The sequence below is a fragment of the Danio rerio genome, chromosome 20 (genome assembly GCF_052040795.2).
Source record: "Danio rerio strain M-AB ecotype USA chromosome 20, GRCz13ab, whole genome shotgun sequence".
NCBI lineage: Eukaryota > Metazoa > Chordata > Actinopteri > Cypriniformes > Danionidae > Danio > Danio rerio.
Genome location: NC_141040.1, coordinates 57,201,473 through 57,223,285, shown reverse-complemented (window position 1 = coordinate 57,223,285; position 21,813 = coordinate 57,201,473). Strand labels below are relative to the sequence as shown.

Sequence of the window (21,813 nt, the reverse complement as noted above, 5' to 3'; positions counted from 1 at the left end):
CCATAGTATGTGTGCCAGCAACATCTTCTTTTGTATTCAACAGAAGAAAGAAACTCTAAGAGGTTTTGAACAAGTGAGGGGAGAGTTGATGATGACAGAATTTTAGTTTTAGTGTGAACTGTGCCTTTAAAGGTCACCTATTCTGCCCCCTTGTTACAGGATGTAAAATAAGTCTCTGATGTCCCTAATGTGCGTGTTTCAGTTTCAGCTCAAAATACCACACTAATAATGTTTCCTAGCTCTCCGATTCTGACTCTTTTAGGCACTGATCCTAATTTTTGCTCCAGATAGCATCACCCCAATGATCAGGCAAGTTTTTGGGGGGTTTGTCGTCTTCGAATTGCAATAATGTAAGAAATCTTGCTGTCATGTTTGATCGAGCTCTGTGTTTCAATAGCCATGTTATATCTATTGTTCGTACATGCTTTTTTCACCTGAGCCACATCGCAAAAATCAGAGATATTGTGTCAAATGGATGGAGATGCTTGTCCATGCCTTCATCTCTTCTCGATCTAATTATTGTATTGTATAAGATCAAGTCTGATTATAAACAATACAATTAATACACGTTTACCATTAGAGGATGGATGTACTCACACACTGCTGACACACAACTTGGCTTAGATCCCTTACTAAAGTGATTTTTGCAAAATAGGTGCCGTTTAATGCCAGATATATATATATCAGGGTTCTTACACCTTTTCCAACTTCAAATTACAGCACTTTTCAAGCACTTTCAAGGTGCAATTGTATGCTGTTCCAGCACCTAATAACCACGGTTAATTACGTTTACATATGTTGTATGTACTTTTTCACATTTAAATCCATTGTGCTATTTTAAAAAACAAAAAATTGTTGAGCACTTTAGAGCATAGATTTATTGGGATAGTTTAGCCAAAATGATTAAAAAAATAAATTTTAAAAAGTTTAGTTATTCGATGAAGTACGCTTTTAAAATGATCTTACAGTCAGATTTTGTTTGGGTGTAGTCCCGAACTTTCATGATCAGTCGTTCATGATATTTCATGTGCATTGCTATTTTTTTGCAGTGATTGGATTGGCGTTTCAGGTTTAAAAATATGTCTAGAAAAATCTGACTTAAAAAATTAAGTTGTCTTAAATTTCAGAAGTTCAATAATCAAGTTCATTCATTCATTTTCTTGTCGGCTTAGTCCCTTTATTAATCCGGGGTCGCCACAGCGGAATGAACCGCCAACTTATCCAGCAAGTTTTTACGCAGCGGATGCCCTTCCAGCCGCAACCCATCTCTGGGAAACATCCACACACACATTCAAACACACACACACACACACTATGGACAATTTAGCCTCAATAATCAAGTTAAAAAATACGAATTAAAAACATTTCTAACAGGACATAATCAGTATTATTAACTTACAAACGTTAATAATTCAATTTAACACAATTCAACATCAGATTGTTTTGGCTTATTATTAGCTCCATAAATGCGCGCATGCGCTGAACATTTTGCAATGTAAACTGGTCGCACGACAACAATTTATGCACTCGCACAAATGCTCCCAAATATATTTTGAGGTCACATAGACAAAATTGTATGCATATGCAACCAAAACAGTCACAATTTCAACCCCTGCAAATTCAAGCACTTTGTCCAAAATCCAAGCACTTTTCTAACCTTGAAAACACTCTATTAAAAACCAAGCATTTTCCAGGATTTCCAGCACCCGTAAGAACCCTGATATATATGTGTGTGTGTGTGTGTGTGTGTGTGTGTGTGTGTTTGTCAGGCTGTCAGTGGTGATGTACAAATGCTGACCTGATGACCGTGGGTGTGATTTCTGCGCAGTAGAAGATGCTGAGTGTGCTGACGGCATGAGACGAAAACATCCCGATGATGGAGAAGGCGTAGGAGAAGCGCCGGTTCAGGGTGTCTCTCAACACTGACACAACACAAGACAGACTGAGTGAGTGAAAGAAAGAGTGTGTGTGTGTGTCTGTCTGTGTGTGTGTGTAGACTTCCAATTGGTGACTTTCAAAATGCATCACTTAAATATCAAATAGGTAGTGTGAGCTGAGATGAACAGTGAATGCTGGGTTGTTCACTGTAGTTTCACTGCATGATTACTGTATATAGTTGAATGCATTTGATTGTGTTTTATGCCCTGTAACAGTGCAAAAGCTCTGCTTGGGAAATGTGTAATACATGATTGTTTTGGTTGAGCTGTACCTGCGTCGTGGCGAATGCTGTACTTCCCGATCACTGCATGACGAGAGAGAGGATTGAGGTTATCATCATCATCTTTCCATCCAGAAATACACATTAGTCTTGTTCACAAAACTGCAATATGGCGTAAAACATCAGTGAATAAAGCAGCCTTTCCATCAATGAGTGAAAGAGAAGAACACATCATCACTTCCTGATGAACATGCACAGACATCAGTCAGAGACGTGGAGTCTGCTGCACTGTTGGGATTCTCCACTGTGGAGTTTTTCCTCTAATAAATGAGCTGCGCCTCAGAAGAGGAAACAGCCACCAAGAAACGACTTTGCAACGTCCTGGAAACAGCATATTTTCTAGCTAGAAACAGCCTAGCAAACACCTTAAAACAGCTTGACCATAGATATATACACTAGATATTGCATACGGGCCCTGAGCATGCGTCAATAGCGCCGCCACATTTGTACAGGGCTCCCAGGACAAGTGTCCTTCAACCGCACTAGTCAAGACAGTGTGCCAATGTGAAGATGCTGGACTTTTCGTTATGTGAGGCGCACTCTGAATTGATTGTATTTAGGTGTGTGTAGTGTGTGGTTGGGTGGGGGAGAAAGACATGGGTCTTGGGTTTTATTTACATCACTTATTTACCTGACATAAGTCTTGACATTGAGCTCAGTTGTAAGAGCAACACATAATAACTCGACTTCTAGTTGATGATTTGGAAGTGTTGAAGGTGGATTTCTCTGCTGAATCATCTGCTGATCTGCATTAATCATCACCAATACTGCAGAAGACCTAATGGAACCAGCATGCACCAAGATTCTCACAGAAATCAGTCAAGTTTGGTGACGGAGACATCATGGTTTGGGGTCTACATTCAGTATGGGGGCGTGCGAGAGATCTGCAGAGTGGATGATCAACATCAACAGCCTGAGGTATCGAGACATTTGTGCTGCCCATTACATTACAAACCACAGGAGAGGGACAATTCTCCAGCAGGATAGCGCTCCTGCTCATACTTCAGCCTCCACATCAAAGCTCCTGAAAGCAGAGAGTGCTCCAGGATTGGCCAGCCCAGTCACCAGACATGAACATTATTGAGCTGATGAAGGAGGAGGCGTTGAAGATGAACACAAAGACTCTTGATGAACTCTGGGAGTCCTGCTGAACGCTTTCTTCTTCATTCCAGATGACTTTATTAATCAGTGATTTGAGTCATGTCAGAGATGTATGGATGCAGTCCTCCAAGCTCGTGATGGAGTCAGACACAATATTCATTCTGTCTCCACTGCAGCAGGACTTTATATTCTATACTGGACATTATTTCTGTTCAGTGATGAGACTTTAGTCTGAGCAGAGTCAGACCGCACTGTCCTCATCAAATCAGTCAACATCAAGACATGATCAGATTTTATTGAGCTCAAATCAGCAAAATCTAGAGGCCTTTACCTTTCATATGAGACACTTCTGACACCAGATCATCAACTAGAAGACCAGTTATTATTTGTTGCTCCTAAAACTTGGATAGGCCACAAGACTACTGCCAGGTTTGTGGCATTTCCATTAAACATTTTTATTCTACTTTTCAACATGACAGGGCTACAGACGTGTGTTTGGTGTCCGTCTGTACGTACGGTTGAGCAGGCCGAGCTGCAGGAGCGACGCCAGCGCTGTGATGATCATGAAGCTCAGTAGACCTCCTCTCCTGCCGAATCCTCCCACCACGGGAAACAGCACCATGCAGGAGGACACGGCGATGGCGGCCAGAGCGTAATAATGCAGGTGAGACGCGCTGTCCTCCAGAACACTGCGCACGAAACAATGGTGGATCCCGTAACCCGTCAGCCTGTTAGATATACGGAGGAGGTGAAAGAAAAAAAAATGGTCACACTTTACAAGGTTTCATTAGTTACTGTATTTACTAACATGAACTTATTATCATCAATACCTGTACAGCACTTATTATTCCTAGTTCAGCATTTAGTATTGCATTATCAGCGTCCTAAATCATGCTTGTTAACATTAGTTAATGCCCCGTGAGTTAACATGAACTAACAACTGTATTTACATCAACAAATACTGTAACGCATGCATTGTTTATGTTTGTTCATGCTAGTAAATGCATCATCTAACATTAACTCATGCAAGTTTATTGTAAAGTGTTAGCCCCAAAATTATATAGTAGATAAAAAAATTAGGATGCGGCAATGCAGTGGCGCAGTGGGTAGTGCTGTCGCCTCACTGCAAGAAGGTCGCTGGGTCGAACCTCAGATCGGCTCAGCTCAGTTGGCGTTTCTGTGTGGAGTTTGCATGTTCTCCCTGCGTTCGCGTGGGTTTCCTCCGGGTGCTCCGGTTTCCCCCACAGTCCAAACACATGCGGTACAGGTGAATTGGGTAGGCTAAATTGTCCGTAGTGTATGAGTGTGTGTGTGAATGTGTGTGTGGATGTTTCCCGGAGATGGGTTGCAACTGGAAGGGCATCCGCTGCGTAAAAACGTGCTGGATAAGTTGGCGGTTCATTCCGCTGTGGCGACCCCGGATTAATAAAGGGACTAAGCCGACAAGAAAATGAATGAATGAAAATTAGGATGCAATTTGGATTAATATAAATAAAAAATTTGATTAAATTACAATAAATTGTTAGAGAAGAAATTGGCAGAGAAGTATATAAGAATCAAATAAATAGAAGTAGATTTGAGTAAATGTTTTAGAGAGAAAACAGTGCAAAATATGTAAATTAATCAAAATAATCTTAAAATCAATGTCATTTAATGATTTAAATAAATACATATTTGTTTTTAGAAAAATAAGTTCTGACTTGATTAAATGTAAAATACTGAAATTAAATGGGTTAAATAAAAAACTGCGCTGATGTATTATACAATACTATAATACAAGTAGAATGCAAATGCAGAAATGAAATGTTTGAGAAGCCTCAGTAAACTGATCATGAACTCGAGCAAGTCGAAGTGAGACTCACGAGTTGACGCAGAGGACCACTGTGTTCTTCCAGAGGTTTCTTGTGCCGCTCAGCTGCGTCACGCAGGACGTCTTTGGCTTCTGCTGCAGCTCCGTCTCCAGCTCTACAAAACCATCATCAACATTATTACCATCATCATCATCATGAACATCTTCATCATCCCCATCATATTCCTCACCACCATCATAAAAATCATCTTCAATATCATCGTCATCATCATTACCAAAGGCATCATCACCATCAACATCCTCATCACTATCACCATGATCTTCACCATCACCATCATCATCATCATCACTATCACCATGATCTTCACCATCATCATAATCATCATTACAATGATTAAATTCATCATTATCACCTTCAATGGCACCGTCACCATTATCAACATCCTCATCACTATCAAAATCCCCATCATTACTATCACCACCACCATCAAAATCCCCATCATTACCATCACCACCACCATCAAAATCCCCATCATTACCATTACCACCACCATCAAAATCCCCATCATTACCATCACCACCACCATCAAAATCCCCATCATTACCATCACCACCACCATCAAAATCCCCATCATTACCATCACCACCACCATCAAAATCCCCATCATTACTATCACCACCACCATCAAAATCCCCATCATTACTATCACCACCACCATCAAAATCCCCATCATTACCATCACCACCACCATCAAAATCCCCATCATTACCATTACCACCACCATCAAAATCCCCATCATTACCATCACCACCACCATCAAAATCCCCATCATTACCATCACCACCACCATCAAAATCCCCATCATTACCATCACCACCACCATCAAAATCCCCATCATTACCATCACCACCACCATCAAAATCCCCATCATTACTATCACCACCACCATCAAAATCCCCATCATTACCATCACCACCACCATCAAAATCCCCGTCATTACTATCACCACCACCATCAAAATCCCCATCATTACCATCACCACCACCATCAAAATCCCCATCATTACCATCACCATCACCATCAAAATCCCCATCATTACCATTACCACCACCATCAAAATCCCCATCATTACCATCACCACCACCATCAAAATCCCCATCATTACCATCACCATCACCATCAAAATCCCCATCATTACTATCACCACCACCATCAAAATCCCCATCATTACCATCACCACCACCATCAAAATCCCCATCATTACCATCACCACCACCATCAAAATCCCCATCATTACCATCACCACCACCATCAAAATCCCCATCATTACTATCACCACCACCATCAAAATCCCCATCATTACCATCACCACCACCATCAAAATCCCCGTCATTACTATCACCACCACCATCAAAATCCCCATCATTACCATCACCACCACCATCAAAATCCCCATCATTACCATCACCATCACCATCAAAATCCCCATCATTACCATTACCACCACCATCAAAATCCCCATCATTACCATCACCACCACCATCAAAATCCCCATCATTACCATCACCACCACCATCAAAATCCCCATCATTACCATCACCACCACCATCAAAATCCCCATCATTACTATCACCACCACCATCAAAATCCCCATCATTACCATCACCACCACCATCAAAATCCCCATCATTACCATCACCACCACCATCAAAATCCCCATCATTACCATCACCATCACCATCAAAATCCCCATCATTACCATTACCACCACCATCAAAATCCCCATCATTACCATCACCACCACCATCAAAATCCCCATCATTACTATCACCACCACCATCAAAATCCCCATCATTACCATCACCACCACCATCAAAATCCCCGTCATTACTATCACCACCACCATCAAAATCCCCATCATTACCATCACCACCACCATCAAAATCCCCATCATTACCATCACCATCACCATCAAAATCCCCATCATTACCATTACCACCACCATCAAAATCCCCATCATTACCATCACCACCACCATCAAAATCCCCATCATTACCATCACCATCACCATCAAAATCCCCATCATTACTATCACCACCACCATCAAAATCCCCATCATTACCATCACCACCACCATCAAAATCCCCATCATTACCATCACCACCACCATCAAAATCCCCATCATTACCATCACCACCACCATCAAAATCCCCATCATTACTATCACCACCACCATCAAAATCCCCATCATTACCATCACCACCACCATCAAAATCCCCGTCATTACTATCACCACCACCATCAAAATCCCCATCATTACCATCACCACCACCATCAAAATCCCCATCATTACCATCACCATCACCATCAAAATCCCCATCATTACCATTACCACCACCATCAAAATCCCCATCATTACCATCACCACCACCATCAAAATCCCCATCATTACCATCACCACCACCATCAAAATCCCCATCATTACTATCACCACCACCATCAAAATCCCCATCATTACCATCACCACCACCATCAAAATCCCCATCATTACCATCACCATCACCATCAAAATCCCCATCATTACCATTACCACCACCATCAAAATCCCCATCATTACCATCACCACCACCATCAAAATCCCCATCATTACTATCACCACCACCATCAAAATCCCCATCATTACTATCACCATAACCATCAAAATCCCCATCATTACTATCACCACCACCATCAAAATCCCCATCATTACCATTACCACCACCATCAAAATCCCCATCATTACCATCACCACCACCATCAAAATCCCCATCATTACCATCACCACCACCATCAAAATCCCCATCATTACCATCACCACCACCATCAAAATCCCCCACCACCATCAAAATCCCCATCATTACCATCACCACCACCATCACCACCACCATCAAAATCCCCATCATTACCATCACCACCACCACCACCACCATCAAAATCCCCATCATTACCATCACCACCACCATCAAAATCCCCATCATTACCATCACCACCACCATTAAAATCCCCATCATTACTATCACCACCACCATCAAAGTCCCCATCATTACTATCACCACCACCATCAAAATCCCCATCATTACCATCACCACCACCATCAAAATCCCCATCATTACTATCACAACCACCATCAAAATCCCCATCATTACTATCACAACCACCATCAAAATCCCCATCATTACCATCACCACCACCATCAAAATCCCCCACCACCATCAAAATCCCCATCATTACCATCACCACCACCATCACCACCACCATCAAAATCCCCATCATTACCATCACCACCACCACCACCATCAAAATTCCCATCATTACCATCACCACCACCATCAAAATCCCCATCATTACCATCACCACCACCATCAAAATCCCCATCATTACCATCACCACCACCATCAAAATCCCCATCATTACCATCACCACCACCATCAAAATCCCCATCATTACTATCACCACCACCATCAAAATCCCCATCATTACTATCACCACCACCATCAAAGTCCCCATCATTACTATCACCACCACCATCAAAATCCCCATCATTACTATCACCACCACCATCAAAATCCCCATCATTACTATCACCACCACCATCAAAATCCCCATCATTACCATCACCACCACCATCAAAATCCCCATCATTACTATCACCACCACCATCAAAATCCCCATCATTACCATCACCACCACCATCAAAATCCCCATCATTACCATCACCACCACCATCAAAATCCCCATCATTACTATCACCACCACCATCAAAATCCCCATCATTACCATCACCACCACCATCAAAATCCCCATCATTACCATCACCACCACCATCAAAATCCCCATCATTACTATCACCACCACCATCAAAATCCCCATCATTACCATCACCACCACCATCAAAATCCCCATCATTACTATCACCACCACCATCAAAATCCCCATCATTACCATCACCACCACCATCAAAATCCCCATCATTACCATCACCACCACCATCAAAATCCCCATCATTACTATCACCACCACCATCAAAATCCCCATCATTACCATCACCACCACCATCAAAATCCCCATCATTACCATCACCACCACCACCACCATCAAAATCCCCATCATTACTATCACCACCACCATCAAAATCCCCATCATTACCATCACCACCACCATCAAAATCCCCATCATTACTATCACCACCACCATCAAAATCCCCATCATTACTATCACCACCACCATCAAAATCCCCATCATTACTATCACCACCACCATCAAAATCCCCATCATTACCATCACCACCACCATCAAAATCCCCATCATTACCATCACCACCACCATCAAAATCACCATCACCACCACCATCAAAATCCCCATCATTACCATCACCACCACCATCAAAATCCCCATCATTACCATCACCACCACCATCAAAATCCCCATCATTACTATCACCACCACCATCAAAATCCCCATCATTACTATCACCACCACCATCAAAGTCCCCATCATTACTATCACCACCACCACCAAAATCCCCATCATTACTATCACCACCACCATCAAAATCACCATCATTACTATCACCACCACCATCAAAATCCCCATCATTACTATCACCACCACCATCAAAATCCCCATCATTACCATCACCACCACCATCAAAATCCCCATCATTGCCATCACCACCACCATCAAAATCCCCATCATTACCATCACCACCACCATCAAAATCACCATCAAAATCCCCATCATTACTATCACCACCACCATCAAAATCCCCGTCATTACTATCACCACCACCATCAAAATCCCCATCATTACCATCACCACCACCATCAAAATCCCCATCATTACTATCAACACCACCATCATCATCAAAATCACATCATTATCAACATCACCATCTACTTCATTATCCTTATCCCTATCATCATCACCATAACTACCATCATCATTATCATAACTATCATCAAAATCATCCTCATCCTCACCACAATCACCATCATCTTCCTCTACACCATCATTACAATCAACCTCACCTATCATCATCACCTCTGCCATCCTCACCTTCACTATACTCATCACCATCATCCAAATCACCATCATCTTCATTCTCATAATCATCATCATCATCATAACTATCATCAAAATCAACAACATCATCACCACCATCATCATCACCCCCATCATCATCTTCATTACTTTCACTACCATCATCATCATCATCGCCATCATCAGTGTCTCTCACCTGAGAGTATCCCGCTGGGGTCTGTCGCAGTGTCGACGTTGTTCTTCTGGGCGATGCGGTACATTTGTCTCTTGGCTCTTTGGTAATGTTGAGTGGCCAAAAGCCAGCGCAGAGACTCCGGAAACATCCTGATCAAGAGAAACAAACACACCGTTAACTGGCTGAGCTCATTAATCTGGCAAGACCCCTGCCCTCATACACAAAACAGGACGTCGCCACTGTTTTCTAGTGCTGAACTCTAGATTCATTTAGTTAAGAAAGAAATGACAGAACAAACATTTGGCATATTTCATCTGAAATTAACCTGTAAAGTTTGGCGTACGGTTTCAGAATAGAGATAAGAATAAAATTAATGTTTGGCGTATGTAATTGCAAAAGCGATAGTAATGAAAGTGTAATGCTTGGTATGTGTAATGACAATATACTGTAGATGGCAATAAAAGTGTAATGTTTGGCGGACAATTCCAGAATATATACAGTATAGGAATGAAACTTAAGTTTAAGGTGCATATGAAGAGTTCAGATGCAAAACCCTCTAAATCCATCAGAGCTCTTGTGGTGGTTTTCTTGGTTTTTCTCTTACTAAATCAAACTCAGTCTGGAGGTTATGAATATCAGAAGAATATACTTTATTGTCGACAACAAAGGAGAACTTTCAGGAGACCCCCAGTAGCGTCTCTGTCTGAAAAATTCTGCCTCACTAATGTGCTGGCCTCTTAAAATACAATTTGACAACAATTGTTTTCCTTTGTTTTCCATATATTACACAAGATCCCTCCTAGTTTAACCCTTGACCCCAAATTCCACCTCTGTCATCTGTTTTTCCCTTATTTCTACATATGTCACACAAATTCCACCTAGGTTAACCCCTGACCTCAATTTCCACCTAGGTTAACCCCTGACAAAATCTAGTAACTATATAACTTATCCAGTTCTTGTGATATGGTAATTATTCTAATGGTATGCAAGTCTACAAGCAGATTATACACATACAATTTGAATATATATATTAACTTCACACTTTAAAGAGTATAAAATCCACTTTACTCTTTTCTTGTAAATGAGCATTTTCTATCAGGCTCCTCTGATTAGGTTCAGAAGTTTCATTTCATATGTAATGATCTGGTTAGTCATCCCAGTCATCCAGAAACATGGATTCTCCTACCACTGCTATGCTGATGATACCCAGCTATACCTCTCTTTTCACCCTGATGATCCCTCGGTTCCAGCTCACATCTCAGCCTGCCTGTCAGACATTTCAAACTGGATGAGACATCATCGTCTTCAGCTTAACCTCGCAAGTGAAGTTTCTGCCAACCCGACTCTACATCACAACTTTTCAATCCAGATGGACGGGGCAACCATTACTGCATCCAAAATGGTGAAAAGCCTTGGAGTAACGATTGATGACCAACTAAACTTCTCTGACCACATTTCTAGAACTGCTCGATTGTGCAGATTCGCACTCTATAACATCAGAAAGATCCGACCCTTCCTATCTGAACATGCAGCTCAACTCCTTGTTCAAGCTCTTGTTCTCTCCAGACTGGACTATTGCAACTCTCTACTAGCCGGGCTTCCAGCTAACTCTATCAAGCCTCTTCATCTGCTTCAGAACGCAGCAGCACGAGTGGTCTTTAATGAACCTAAAAGAGCACATGTCACTCCGCTGCTCATCCGTTTGCACTGGCTGCCAGTTGCCTCTCGCATCAAATTCAAAGCTCTGATGTTTGCTTACAAAGCGACTTCTGGCTTTGCTCCTTCTTATCTGCTCTCACTTCTGCAGATGTATGTGCCCTCCAGAAACTTGCGTTCTGTGAATGAACGTTGCCTCGTGGTTCCATCCCAAAGAGGGAAGAAATCACTTTCCCGAACTCTCGCATTCAATCTGTCCAGTTGGTGGAATGAACTCCCTAACTGCATCAGAACAGCAGAGTCACTCGCTGTCTTCAAGAAACCACTAAAAACTCAACTATTTAGTCTCCACTTTCCTTCCTAATCTGCAATTGCCTCTCTGGCTCCAGCGCTAACTGTACTACAAAAAAAAAAAATAAAATTACTATCGTTTTCCTTCTTAGACTTTACTCACCTGAAACTTGCCTACAGCACCCCTGGCTACATTGAACACATTTGATTCGATTCGCTCTTCTGATTGGTTCTCAGAATATAGCGGCTTTTGCTGTCAAAGGCAAGTGGCGTTTAGCGGCTTTTGCAAACAAACTGTTATTTCTGAATGTGCTGACACTGAGATTTGGATGATTTGAAGCAAATCTATTTGTTGATGGTGTAATATGTGCCTAAAGCATTCACTCAGTCTCATTATCTCATTGGAAGTAGCGTTTAGCGGCTTTTACGTCTGAACTCTTCAAATACAGAATATAAATGGGAATAAGGGGAAAACAGCTTACAATTATAATGAAAATGAAGAATAAAACTGTACAATTCAGTGTACTCAGAATATAGATATGAATTAAACTGTAGATTTTGACATTATTGATAGGAATGAAACAGTATTTTAGAGATCGTCTTTCCACCAGTCTGAAAATGTTGTGAAACGTTGTCAAAAATGAGTCATTTTGATTCTCAAGTAAATAAATCTTGAAAAAAGGGCCAGTTTGCCCAAAAATAAACATTTCCTCAAACTGTTGAACCTAAAACAAGATATATTGAAGAATGCTTTTAAAAAGCAGCCATTAGCTATGTTTCCATACAAAATGCGAATAAACTTTATGTGCAAAACTGGATTATCGCATAAAAGTTGTGCGAATGAAGCAGCGTTTCCATCCAACGAGTCAAAGCGAACAAAATAGTCACTTTCTGATTAACTGGCGCCAAATATCAACAGTAAAAACTGCATTTGCTGCAGTAGGGGAAGCTGCATCAATATTTTCTAAATGAATGCGCCTCAGAAGACAATCCTGACATGCAGTGAGCACGCGGTGGCGTTTAAAGGTATCAGACGCGGAGCACAGGCGCTCTTGATTCTGGAGGTCATTAATGTTATAATAACAATAATACTGAAACGGTAAGGTGTTTTATAATGACCTTAACAACATTTCAGGGGCCTCATGTACGAAGACTTGCGTGGAAATCACACTAAAACATTGCGTACGGACAAAGCTGTAAATGTGTATGAAACACTGCGTACGCCGAATCTCACGCATATTCTTTTGTACATCTGAATGAACGTGAAACTGAGCGCAACATGCACGAGCACAAAACCCCTCCCTGCCTCCTCCCCCGTATGAATATGCTAATGACTCTACTTTGGAAAAACCCAACGAAAAAGCAACGGAAAAAGCAAGCAAGAAGAGAAACTTTGAACAGAAAGTTAATTTGTTGGTGCTGATTCGGAGGTAGACGGAGAAAAACTGTGTTATTTGCAAGTTTGTTCTCCGGAATAAACAACAAAAGAAAAAAATAGAGTGGGAGAGTTTAACTGATGCGGTTAAACATCGCACTGAGTGATCGCACTGACCCAACACAGTTGAGTCTGAACATCGCACTGAGTGAATTAAAAAAGAAATAGTGTAATTTATAGGTGTAAAATGTTGCAGCACCCTTAACAGTCTCAGTGGCGCAGCTCGTAAGACGCATGTCAACATGTTTTGACACGTTCGAGCATGAACTCGGTTTAAATCCAGCGTCTGATGAACTCTTTCTTCTTTTTTCCCCAGCTACATATCAGATTTTGCCAACTATTTATCACTAGAAAGACCAGTAGGAATGATTAATAAGTCTGTGCATCATATTTTATTTGCACATTTATTGAATGGAAATGTTTCTGATTCACGTATGCAAGTTCATCTTCAGATAGTGTCTTTATAGCAATGTGTGTGCAGTAGATCGCTCAGATTACATTGGGAAAACAGGCGACCGCTGCAAATTGTGCTTTAATGTTTGGCTGGTCAACTGTATGGTATGGAAATCTTATATACCTGCTAGATGAACCCGTCTCATACAGCTGCCATTGCAAGGCTCAGACACTTTGTAGAGAGGAATTTAACACAACTGCCTCTAGGAGTCGCCAATGGAAATAAAACAGACACGAACAAAAAATGTGCGTACGCCAGCCAGAAAGCTGCCGTGGAGCTGCGCACATTCCCACGTTCAGTTCATTGTTAGTAAATCCAAACGTGAGCGATTCTGAGCGTGAAACCTGGCGTACGCAAAGTTTTTGTGCGTACGCAGCGTTGATACATGAGGCCCCAGATGTTTTATAATGTGCTCAGCCTGACGTTTTATCCATTCACACACATTTTAAGCATTTATGCGCATCATGGCGTTTCCATCAACCGTTTTTTTATGCGCATTTGCAAAATAGGTGAATGGAAACATAGCTACTGACATCAAAGTAGAAACAAAAAATACCAGGGAGGTCAATGGCTGTTTTTTCCAGCAATCTTCAGTAAATCTTCCTTTGTGTTCAACAGAAACTAATTGAGGATGAGAAGATGATGACAGAATATTCATTTCTGGATGAAATGTCCTCTTTAAAGACTCCACTTTTTTGGAAATAGGCACATTTCACGCTTTTAACATCTTTGAATCCATTCAGCCAATCTACGGGTCTGGCGGGAGCACTTTTAGCTTAGCTTAGCATAGATCATTGAATCAGATTGGACCATTAGATCTTGCTCAAAAAGGACCAGCTTCAATAACTTTACTGTCATACCATGCCTGCAGCAACACAATATTACACACTGCCTGAAAATAGCCCACAGCTAACTAACTTCCTACATTGGTTATATTGATGGGAGTTTTCAAGTTTGAGGTAATAATGCGCTGCTGCAGCAATGGTACATCAGCAAAACTCCTTGATAATTACACTGAAATGAGAGTTTAGTTCCTATCAGCATAGATAATATAGAAACTTTTCATTTTCCCTCAGTCTTAGTACACAGTGTAACAACAGAAGACTCGAGCTTTGAATACAAAAAATATCTAAACTCCTTGGTCAGTTTTGAGCGAGATGCTAATGGTCTAATCTGATTCAATGATCTATGCTAAGCTAAGCTAAACGTGCTCCCACTAGAACCGATTGGCTGAATGGATGGGACAGCATGGAAAACTCTAATAAAACAGAAAGTAGTGATTTTTTTGCATTTTCAATACTGTCCCAACTTTTTCTGATTGGGGGTTGTATATAGGGTTGTAACGGTATGAATTTTTTACGGTATGATAATCGTCTAAAACAATACCACGGTTTGACGGTTTCGCGGTATACGGTATGTTACAAATGTTACAAAATAATAGAACAGTGAAGCAAATTTGACTTTTTCCAAATAATATATTTTCAGTTACTATAAACAACACCACTTACAATGAACAAATAAAAATAAGAAAATAATAAATAATGTGTCAAAGTCCAAATAAAGTCCAAATAAACATGGTGCAAATCCTCAGTAAAAAATAGATATAAATATTTACTATACTATAAATAGTTACATAACGAAACTAGATTCAATATGGAACATCCTTAGGTTTTATGTGCCAGCATGGATATGGTTGTCTGTGGATATGGATTTGGATATGGTTGTCTGCAATGCAGACAAACAGCTGCACCTTCATTTGCGTCTTTTGAAAACAGCAAGAGCAGCAGTTCGTCTTTGCTGTGTCACTGTTTTGTCATGTTTCTGTGCTGCTGTGCATGCAAAAGTACTTAGTATGAGAATTATTTCATGCAAAACTTTTTTTTTTGCGTTTTATTTAGCCGCGCATAAATGTATGCCTATCTCTCATTCTGTGTTGTTCAAAAAGCTCGTTTTTGGTCCACAAACAAAAGCGAAACCTATGCTTATTGGTTGTGATATAGCGAGTTTGAACCAATCTGGGCATGGAGGAGGGACAATGCATCAATGTATCATGTCTGGTTTGTCCGGAGACACAGTGACGAGCATTTCTTTGTCAAATCAGCGTTGTCAAATTTTGATGACGTAACCGCACTGATTCCGGAGCCTCTGAAAGTCCCCGAATGTTATGTGATACAGCACTGGAAAGCTGAGATTATCTTCTTTATGCCAATCTTTGAATTGTATGAATCGGATCAGCGGATCAAAAGTTATTAAACATTTAAGAGCAATACTTATTTTTAGCCGCGGGCGGCTGTCTCGGTCTTTAAGGGTTAAAACCGTTAATATGCAATTGTTCATGGTTTGATAATCGTGCACGTTCAAATCGTGGTAAACCGTCATACCGGTATATTGTTACAAACCTAGTTGCAGATTAACTATGCTTATTTATAATAACTTTAACTAATTTATTAGTTACTAGTAGCTTCTAACAGTTAAAGTTATTAATAACTAATAAAGTCATGGTAACTAATAACCGTAACGTTTCTGATTTGGATTGTAATGTAATAATGTGCACGTTTAATGCAGCTTTGACTCAATAACTATTGTGAAAAGCGCTGTACTAATGAACCTGAATTGAATCCTCTCAAGCAGCGTTTATATGCGTTTACTGAGCGTCTTACCACACATACGGCAACATGAGCACAAACGGGGCGATGATCACAATCTGCAGAATCTGCCAGTCACGACACAGCGCCGCCAAACCGGGCATCAGCAGCTGCCCGCCGACCATGATCAGACTGGCGATCATAGTCATGGAGAAACGCCATTTAGGCAAGCACAACTCGATCCCTGAGAGACGGAGAGATGTGGAGAGATCAGAACAAACAAAACAATACACTATATATGACAGTAGCCATGTTTCCAAACACCTGTTTTCATGCACATATTGGAATTTGAACCCTTGCGTATTGTTCAGATTGACTCCCCTTTGGTTCTGTTTTTGCCCCATTGACTTCCATTATAATCACATTTATTGATTGGAAAGCCATGACAGCAGATAATCATGCATTACTGATTGTTGCTGGTTTTCCCTGTTGGGATTAAGAGGGACAGTGTGTCATTTTTTATTGTTGATCATCAGTTGTCAGCATTAACCCTTTAGACAGGCCTGTGCTGAAGAGTTTCTGGCTTTCATATGGAGTTCAGCGGGGAATAAAACAGTAGATTATAGTGTGTGTGTGTGTGTGTGTGTGTGTGTGTGTGTGTGTGTGTGTGTGTGTGTGTGTGTGTGTGTGTGCAGAAATACACTCATTGTGTTTACTATAAATGATCTCCCAGCAGATTAATTTGTCATGCCGCAAGCGGATATTATAGAAAGGAGAGATGCCGATTACTCTTTGTGTTAAAATCAACAGCTCTCTGAACCAAAACTGAAAATGGAGTTTAGAAAAGAAAGTGAATATTAGATGTGTTTTCACACCTGATTTGTAGTGACTGAATTGACAAATGTCAGAACAAATGAGTATTTTATTCTTTTATGAAAGCTAAAATCCTGCTAATGTTTGACATTTTTCACTTCAATAGTGATTTTTTTGATTGATTGAATAAAGGCTTGATTGATTTTAAATATGTACTATTTACTATAAGAATAAATTAATTATTTTTATTTTATTTTAAAAGAGTGGAAGTTAAAGTCCTGCTAGTATTTTTGATTTCATTAGTGATTTTAATTAATGTAATGTGTAATATTTAATATGATATCAATAATATAACAACAATTACGCTGTTTTAGTGATGTTTTTTAATGTTGTCCATTCAGTTTTTTTATTTTGTTTTACATTTTTAAATATTTTTTTCACACCAGTTTGTAGTGAAGGTTAAAAAAATATTTTAAAAATGTTAATATTTATTATATAAATTAAATATTAATATTTAAATACTTAAATGTATTATTTTAAAGTTTTGTGAAAAATATTTTTAATTTTCAATTAGTCTAACCTTAAAAAAAGAAACTATTTAAAAATATAATTTCTAAATAGAATTTAGAAAACATTTGAGGTGGTTAACATGTAACATTGTAATTAAAAAACCTTATGTTTTATATAATATAACGCATTTTTATCATTAAAATGTTTATTTATTAAAACAGCACAATATAATATTAAAATTAATAAATATTAGAAATGTGCCATTTTAATAAATAAACATTTTAATGATAAAAATGCATTATATTATATAAAACATAAGGTTTTTTAATTACAATGTTACATGTTAACCACCTCAAATGTTTAAACTTCACCTCACCTTTACATATTTCTTAATAGTTTATTTTTTAGGGTTACACTAATTGAAATTTGAAAATAATTAACAAATAAAAAATGAAACTAGTTTAGAGTTTTTAATTTAATTATTGTTTTCAGTTCATATTTATTTTAAGTAGCAAAATTGGTTTATTTTTAATTATCTATAATATGTCGCCCTCTTGTGAATGAAATGAATTAGATTTTTCACCACTCCTTATTGTCTCCTGACCTCCACTTTGGGAACCATGGGTCTACAGAACAAACCACTGTTATACAATAGCTTGCCTAATTACCCTAACTTTACCATAATTACCCTAGTGAAGCCTTTAAATGCCACTTTAAGCTGAATACTAGTGTCTTGAAGAATGTCTAGTCTAATATTATTCCCTGTCATCATGGCAAAGATAAAATAAATCAGTTATTAGAGATGAGTTATTAAAACTATTATGATTAGAAATGTGTTTAATTAAAATCTTCTCTTCATTAAACAGAAATTGGGGGAAAAATATACAGGCTGGCTAATAATTCTGACTTCAACTGTATATATTAAAGTCTCTCACTCATAAATCATTTTAATGTCCATTATAAATAAAAGTGAGCGCTGTAAAGCTTCAGACATCATGTGAGCCAAGCAGAAAGTGGCTCCATTAAGGCAAATGAATAAACTCAGCTGATTAAACACACACACGCGCGCGCACACACACCTCTGAAAAGCCACTTAATCAGCAGCACTTAATGTGGGCTCATCAGAAAGGCACTTTGTGAAGCGCAGAGAATTAAACAGATCATCAATTAAAGCAGACTCTCGATTAAACAGGACACTTTTCACTGCAAATCAATGCATATTAATGGCATTCAGCATATAAAGAATATAAATCCTATTTTTAGTTAACGTGTGTCCTTAACTGTGGTTCCCACCGAATTCCAAGCATATTTTAATATATTATTTATAATTTAAATATAGCATTGCATTTTTATGTACAGCTGAAGTCAGAATTATTCGCCCCCCTTTTATTATTTAAATTTTTTTTTTTTTTTATATTTCCCAAATGATGTTTAACAGTCAGGAAATGTTCACAGTATGTCTGATAATATTTTTTCTTCTGGAGAAAGTCTTATTTGTTTTATTTCGGCCAGAATAAAAGCAATTCTTAATTTTTTAAAAACTATTTAAAGTCAATATTATTAGCCCCTTTAAGCTATATTGTTTTTGACAGTCTACAGAACAAACCATCATCATACAATAACTTGCCTAATTCCCCTAACCTGCCTAGTTACCCTAATTACCCTAGTTCAGCCTTTAAATGTCACTTTAAGCTGTATAGAAGTGTCTTGAAGAATATCTAGTCTAATATTATTTACTGTCATCATGACAAAGATAAAATCAATCAGCTATTAGAGATGAGTTATTAACACTGGTATATGGTATTAATGTGTTGAAGAAATCTGCTCTCCAATAAACAGAAATTGGGGAAAAAATAAACAGGGGGCTAATAATTCAGACTTCATCTGTATTTATATTAAGGTTATTATAGTTAACGAAAACAAACGAAAACTGAAATAAATGATTAACTGAAATAAAAATATAAACGAGAGTTTTTTTAACACTAGAACTAACTGAAACTGTATTGTGTACATACAAAACTAACTGAAACTAAACTTATAGCAAAAACGCCCTTCGTTTTCGTATTTGTAAATGTATTTAATACATAATATTACTGTAAACCATTTAGAAGTAAATCTATTTACTCAGCACTGCAGGTGTTTAACCCGTGCGGCACCTCAGAGCCATTGGCCAGATCAAGCCGGTTCTCCTCCAGTCAGTCCTCGCTGTTGCTCCCGCGACAAAAGCAACGAGTGGACATGACAGCAGCACGGCGACAGCATTAAATACAGACACTTTAAACTATTACTTTAACACATTTGTGCCCGATATTGGGTTTTCTGTATTGCGATCGCAAACAAATCTTTTTAACCGGATCTTCTAAGTGAACCAGTTGAATTAGTTCACCAAATCGAACTGAATTTTTTGAAACGATTCGCATCTCCAGTAAGCACTCATCCACAAACTACTTACTTTATAACAAGTCTAATACCCCCTCTGACTCTAAATAATCCAATATATACTCTCATGCAGTTATTAGAACAGTAACATTACACTGAGAGGCGGTGAACAGATGATACTGCGCATGCGTGATTCAGTAAACCAAACACAAACAGTGCAGCCTGCTGTGACTGAACTAAACTTAAACAACTGCAGCGCGGGTAAACCGAGGGCTTAAATGAGAGGATCTGGTGAACAACGTAAGTTTAGTTCATAACAGAAAGTCGTAATAAGTGAATCATGATTCAGTTGGGTTGCAAAACTTTACTGTAAGACATTTTTCAGATCATGCTGATGTTTTAACTGACTGAAATGACTATTGCTGACTACATAATGTTGAGTCCAAACATCCGCGTTAAAGATCTGAACTTCCCATCACTACTGTGTGTCTAACCTCAGAGCAGTCTTGCACACATATTGTACTTCAGGCTGCTGTCCTGTAGGCTGCTGTATTTGAGTTTGAGGATGGGTAGATGGTTGTGGTAGATGATAGTGTCCTCTGAATACACGATTCAAAAAATGTATGACTGAGTTTTAATTATCCAATATTTATCCTGTTGATTTTGAATCTTGCACCTAACAAATATCCTCATTTAGAAAAAAACTGAAACTAATAAAAACTAAACTAAAACTAGATATTTTCAAAATATAGAAACTAACAAAATGTAGTAAATCTGCCTCTAAAACTAATTAAAACTGACTGAATTATATATATATATATATATATATTCATTTTATTTTTTTAGGTTGTAGACTTACTGAGGACATAAAGCGTCAGTCTGACAGCAGCCAGGCAGAATCCCTCAAAGAAGCGTAGCGTGCTGAACATGGACATGTCCACCGAGAACGCCACAGCCAGACCAAACACCAGCACTGACAACACTGAGACCAGCAGCACCGGGATACGACCCAGCCTGCGCAGGGAAAAAGACAGAAGGTCAGAACATACATGTACATACATACAGACACACATATGTACAGTGCTCAGCATACATAAGTACACCCCTCACAAATCTCTCTTTCAAACTCATATTTTTATAGGCAGTTCTACAATATTATATTTGTGCATATGCATTACATTAGTCACTACTGAAGCCAAATCTGGAGCTTATCTGATAAAATAACTTATGATAACGCTGCAAAAACTAGCACAGCCAAATTTATTTGTCATAAAAAATTATTAAATACAAATTTGACAAAGAGGGA

General features: G+C 39.1%; 2 protein-coding genes across 3 annotated transcripts in view; both read right to left on the bottom strand.

The window, feature by feature from the left end:
- pycr3 (pyrroline-5-carboxylate reductase 3) overlaps nucleotides 1-21,813 on the bottom strand; it is a 540,655-nt gene that overhangs the window by 57,603 nt on the left and 461,239 nt on the right. The window lies entirely within an intron of this gene.
- The window catches only part of slc22a23b (solute carrier family 22 member 23b), a 40,460-nt gene that overhangs the window by 2,901 nt on the left and 15,746 nt on the right, over nucleotides 1-21,813 (bottom strand). The window contains exons 3-9 of one of the 2 annotated variants that reach the window (XR_015518946.1): nucleotides 21,367-21,521; nucleotides 16,881-17,049; nucleotides 10,406-10,533; nucleotides 5,182-5,284; nucleotides 3,836-4,047; nucleotides 2,210-2,320; nucleotides 1,799-1,922 (exon numbers count right to left, since the gene is read on the bottom strand). Coding sequence is in view for 1 of the 2 variants with exons in the window: in XM_087298831.1 (XP_087154957.1) it covers nucleotides 1,799-1,922; nucleotides 2,210-2,242; nucleotides 3,836-4,047; nucleotides 5,182-5,284; nucleotides 10,406-10,533; nucleotides 16,881-17,049; nucleotides 21,367-21,521 (924 nt within the window). In the remaining variant the exon portion in view is untranslated. The remainder of the gene's footprint in view (nucleotides 1-1,798; nucleotides 1,923-2,209; nucleotides 2,321-3,835; nucleotides 4,048-5,181; nucleotides 5,285-10,405; nucleotides 10,534-16,880; nucleotides 17,050-21,366; nucleotides 21,522-21,813) is intronic. The other variant, XM_087298831.1, reaches the window with a different exon arrangement.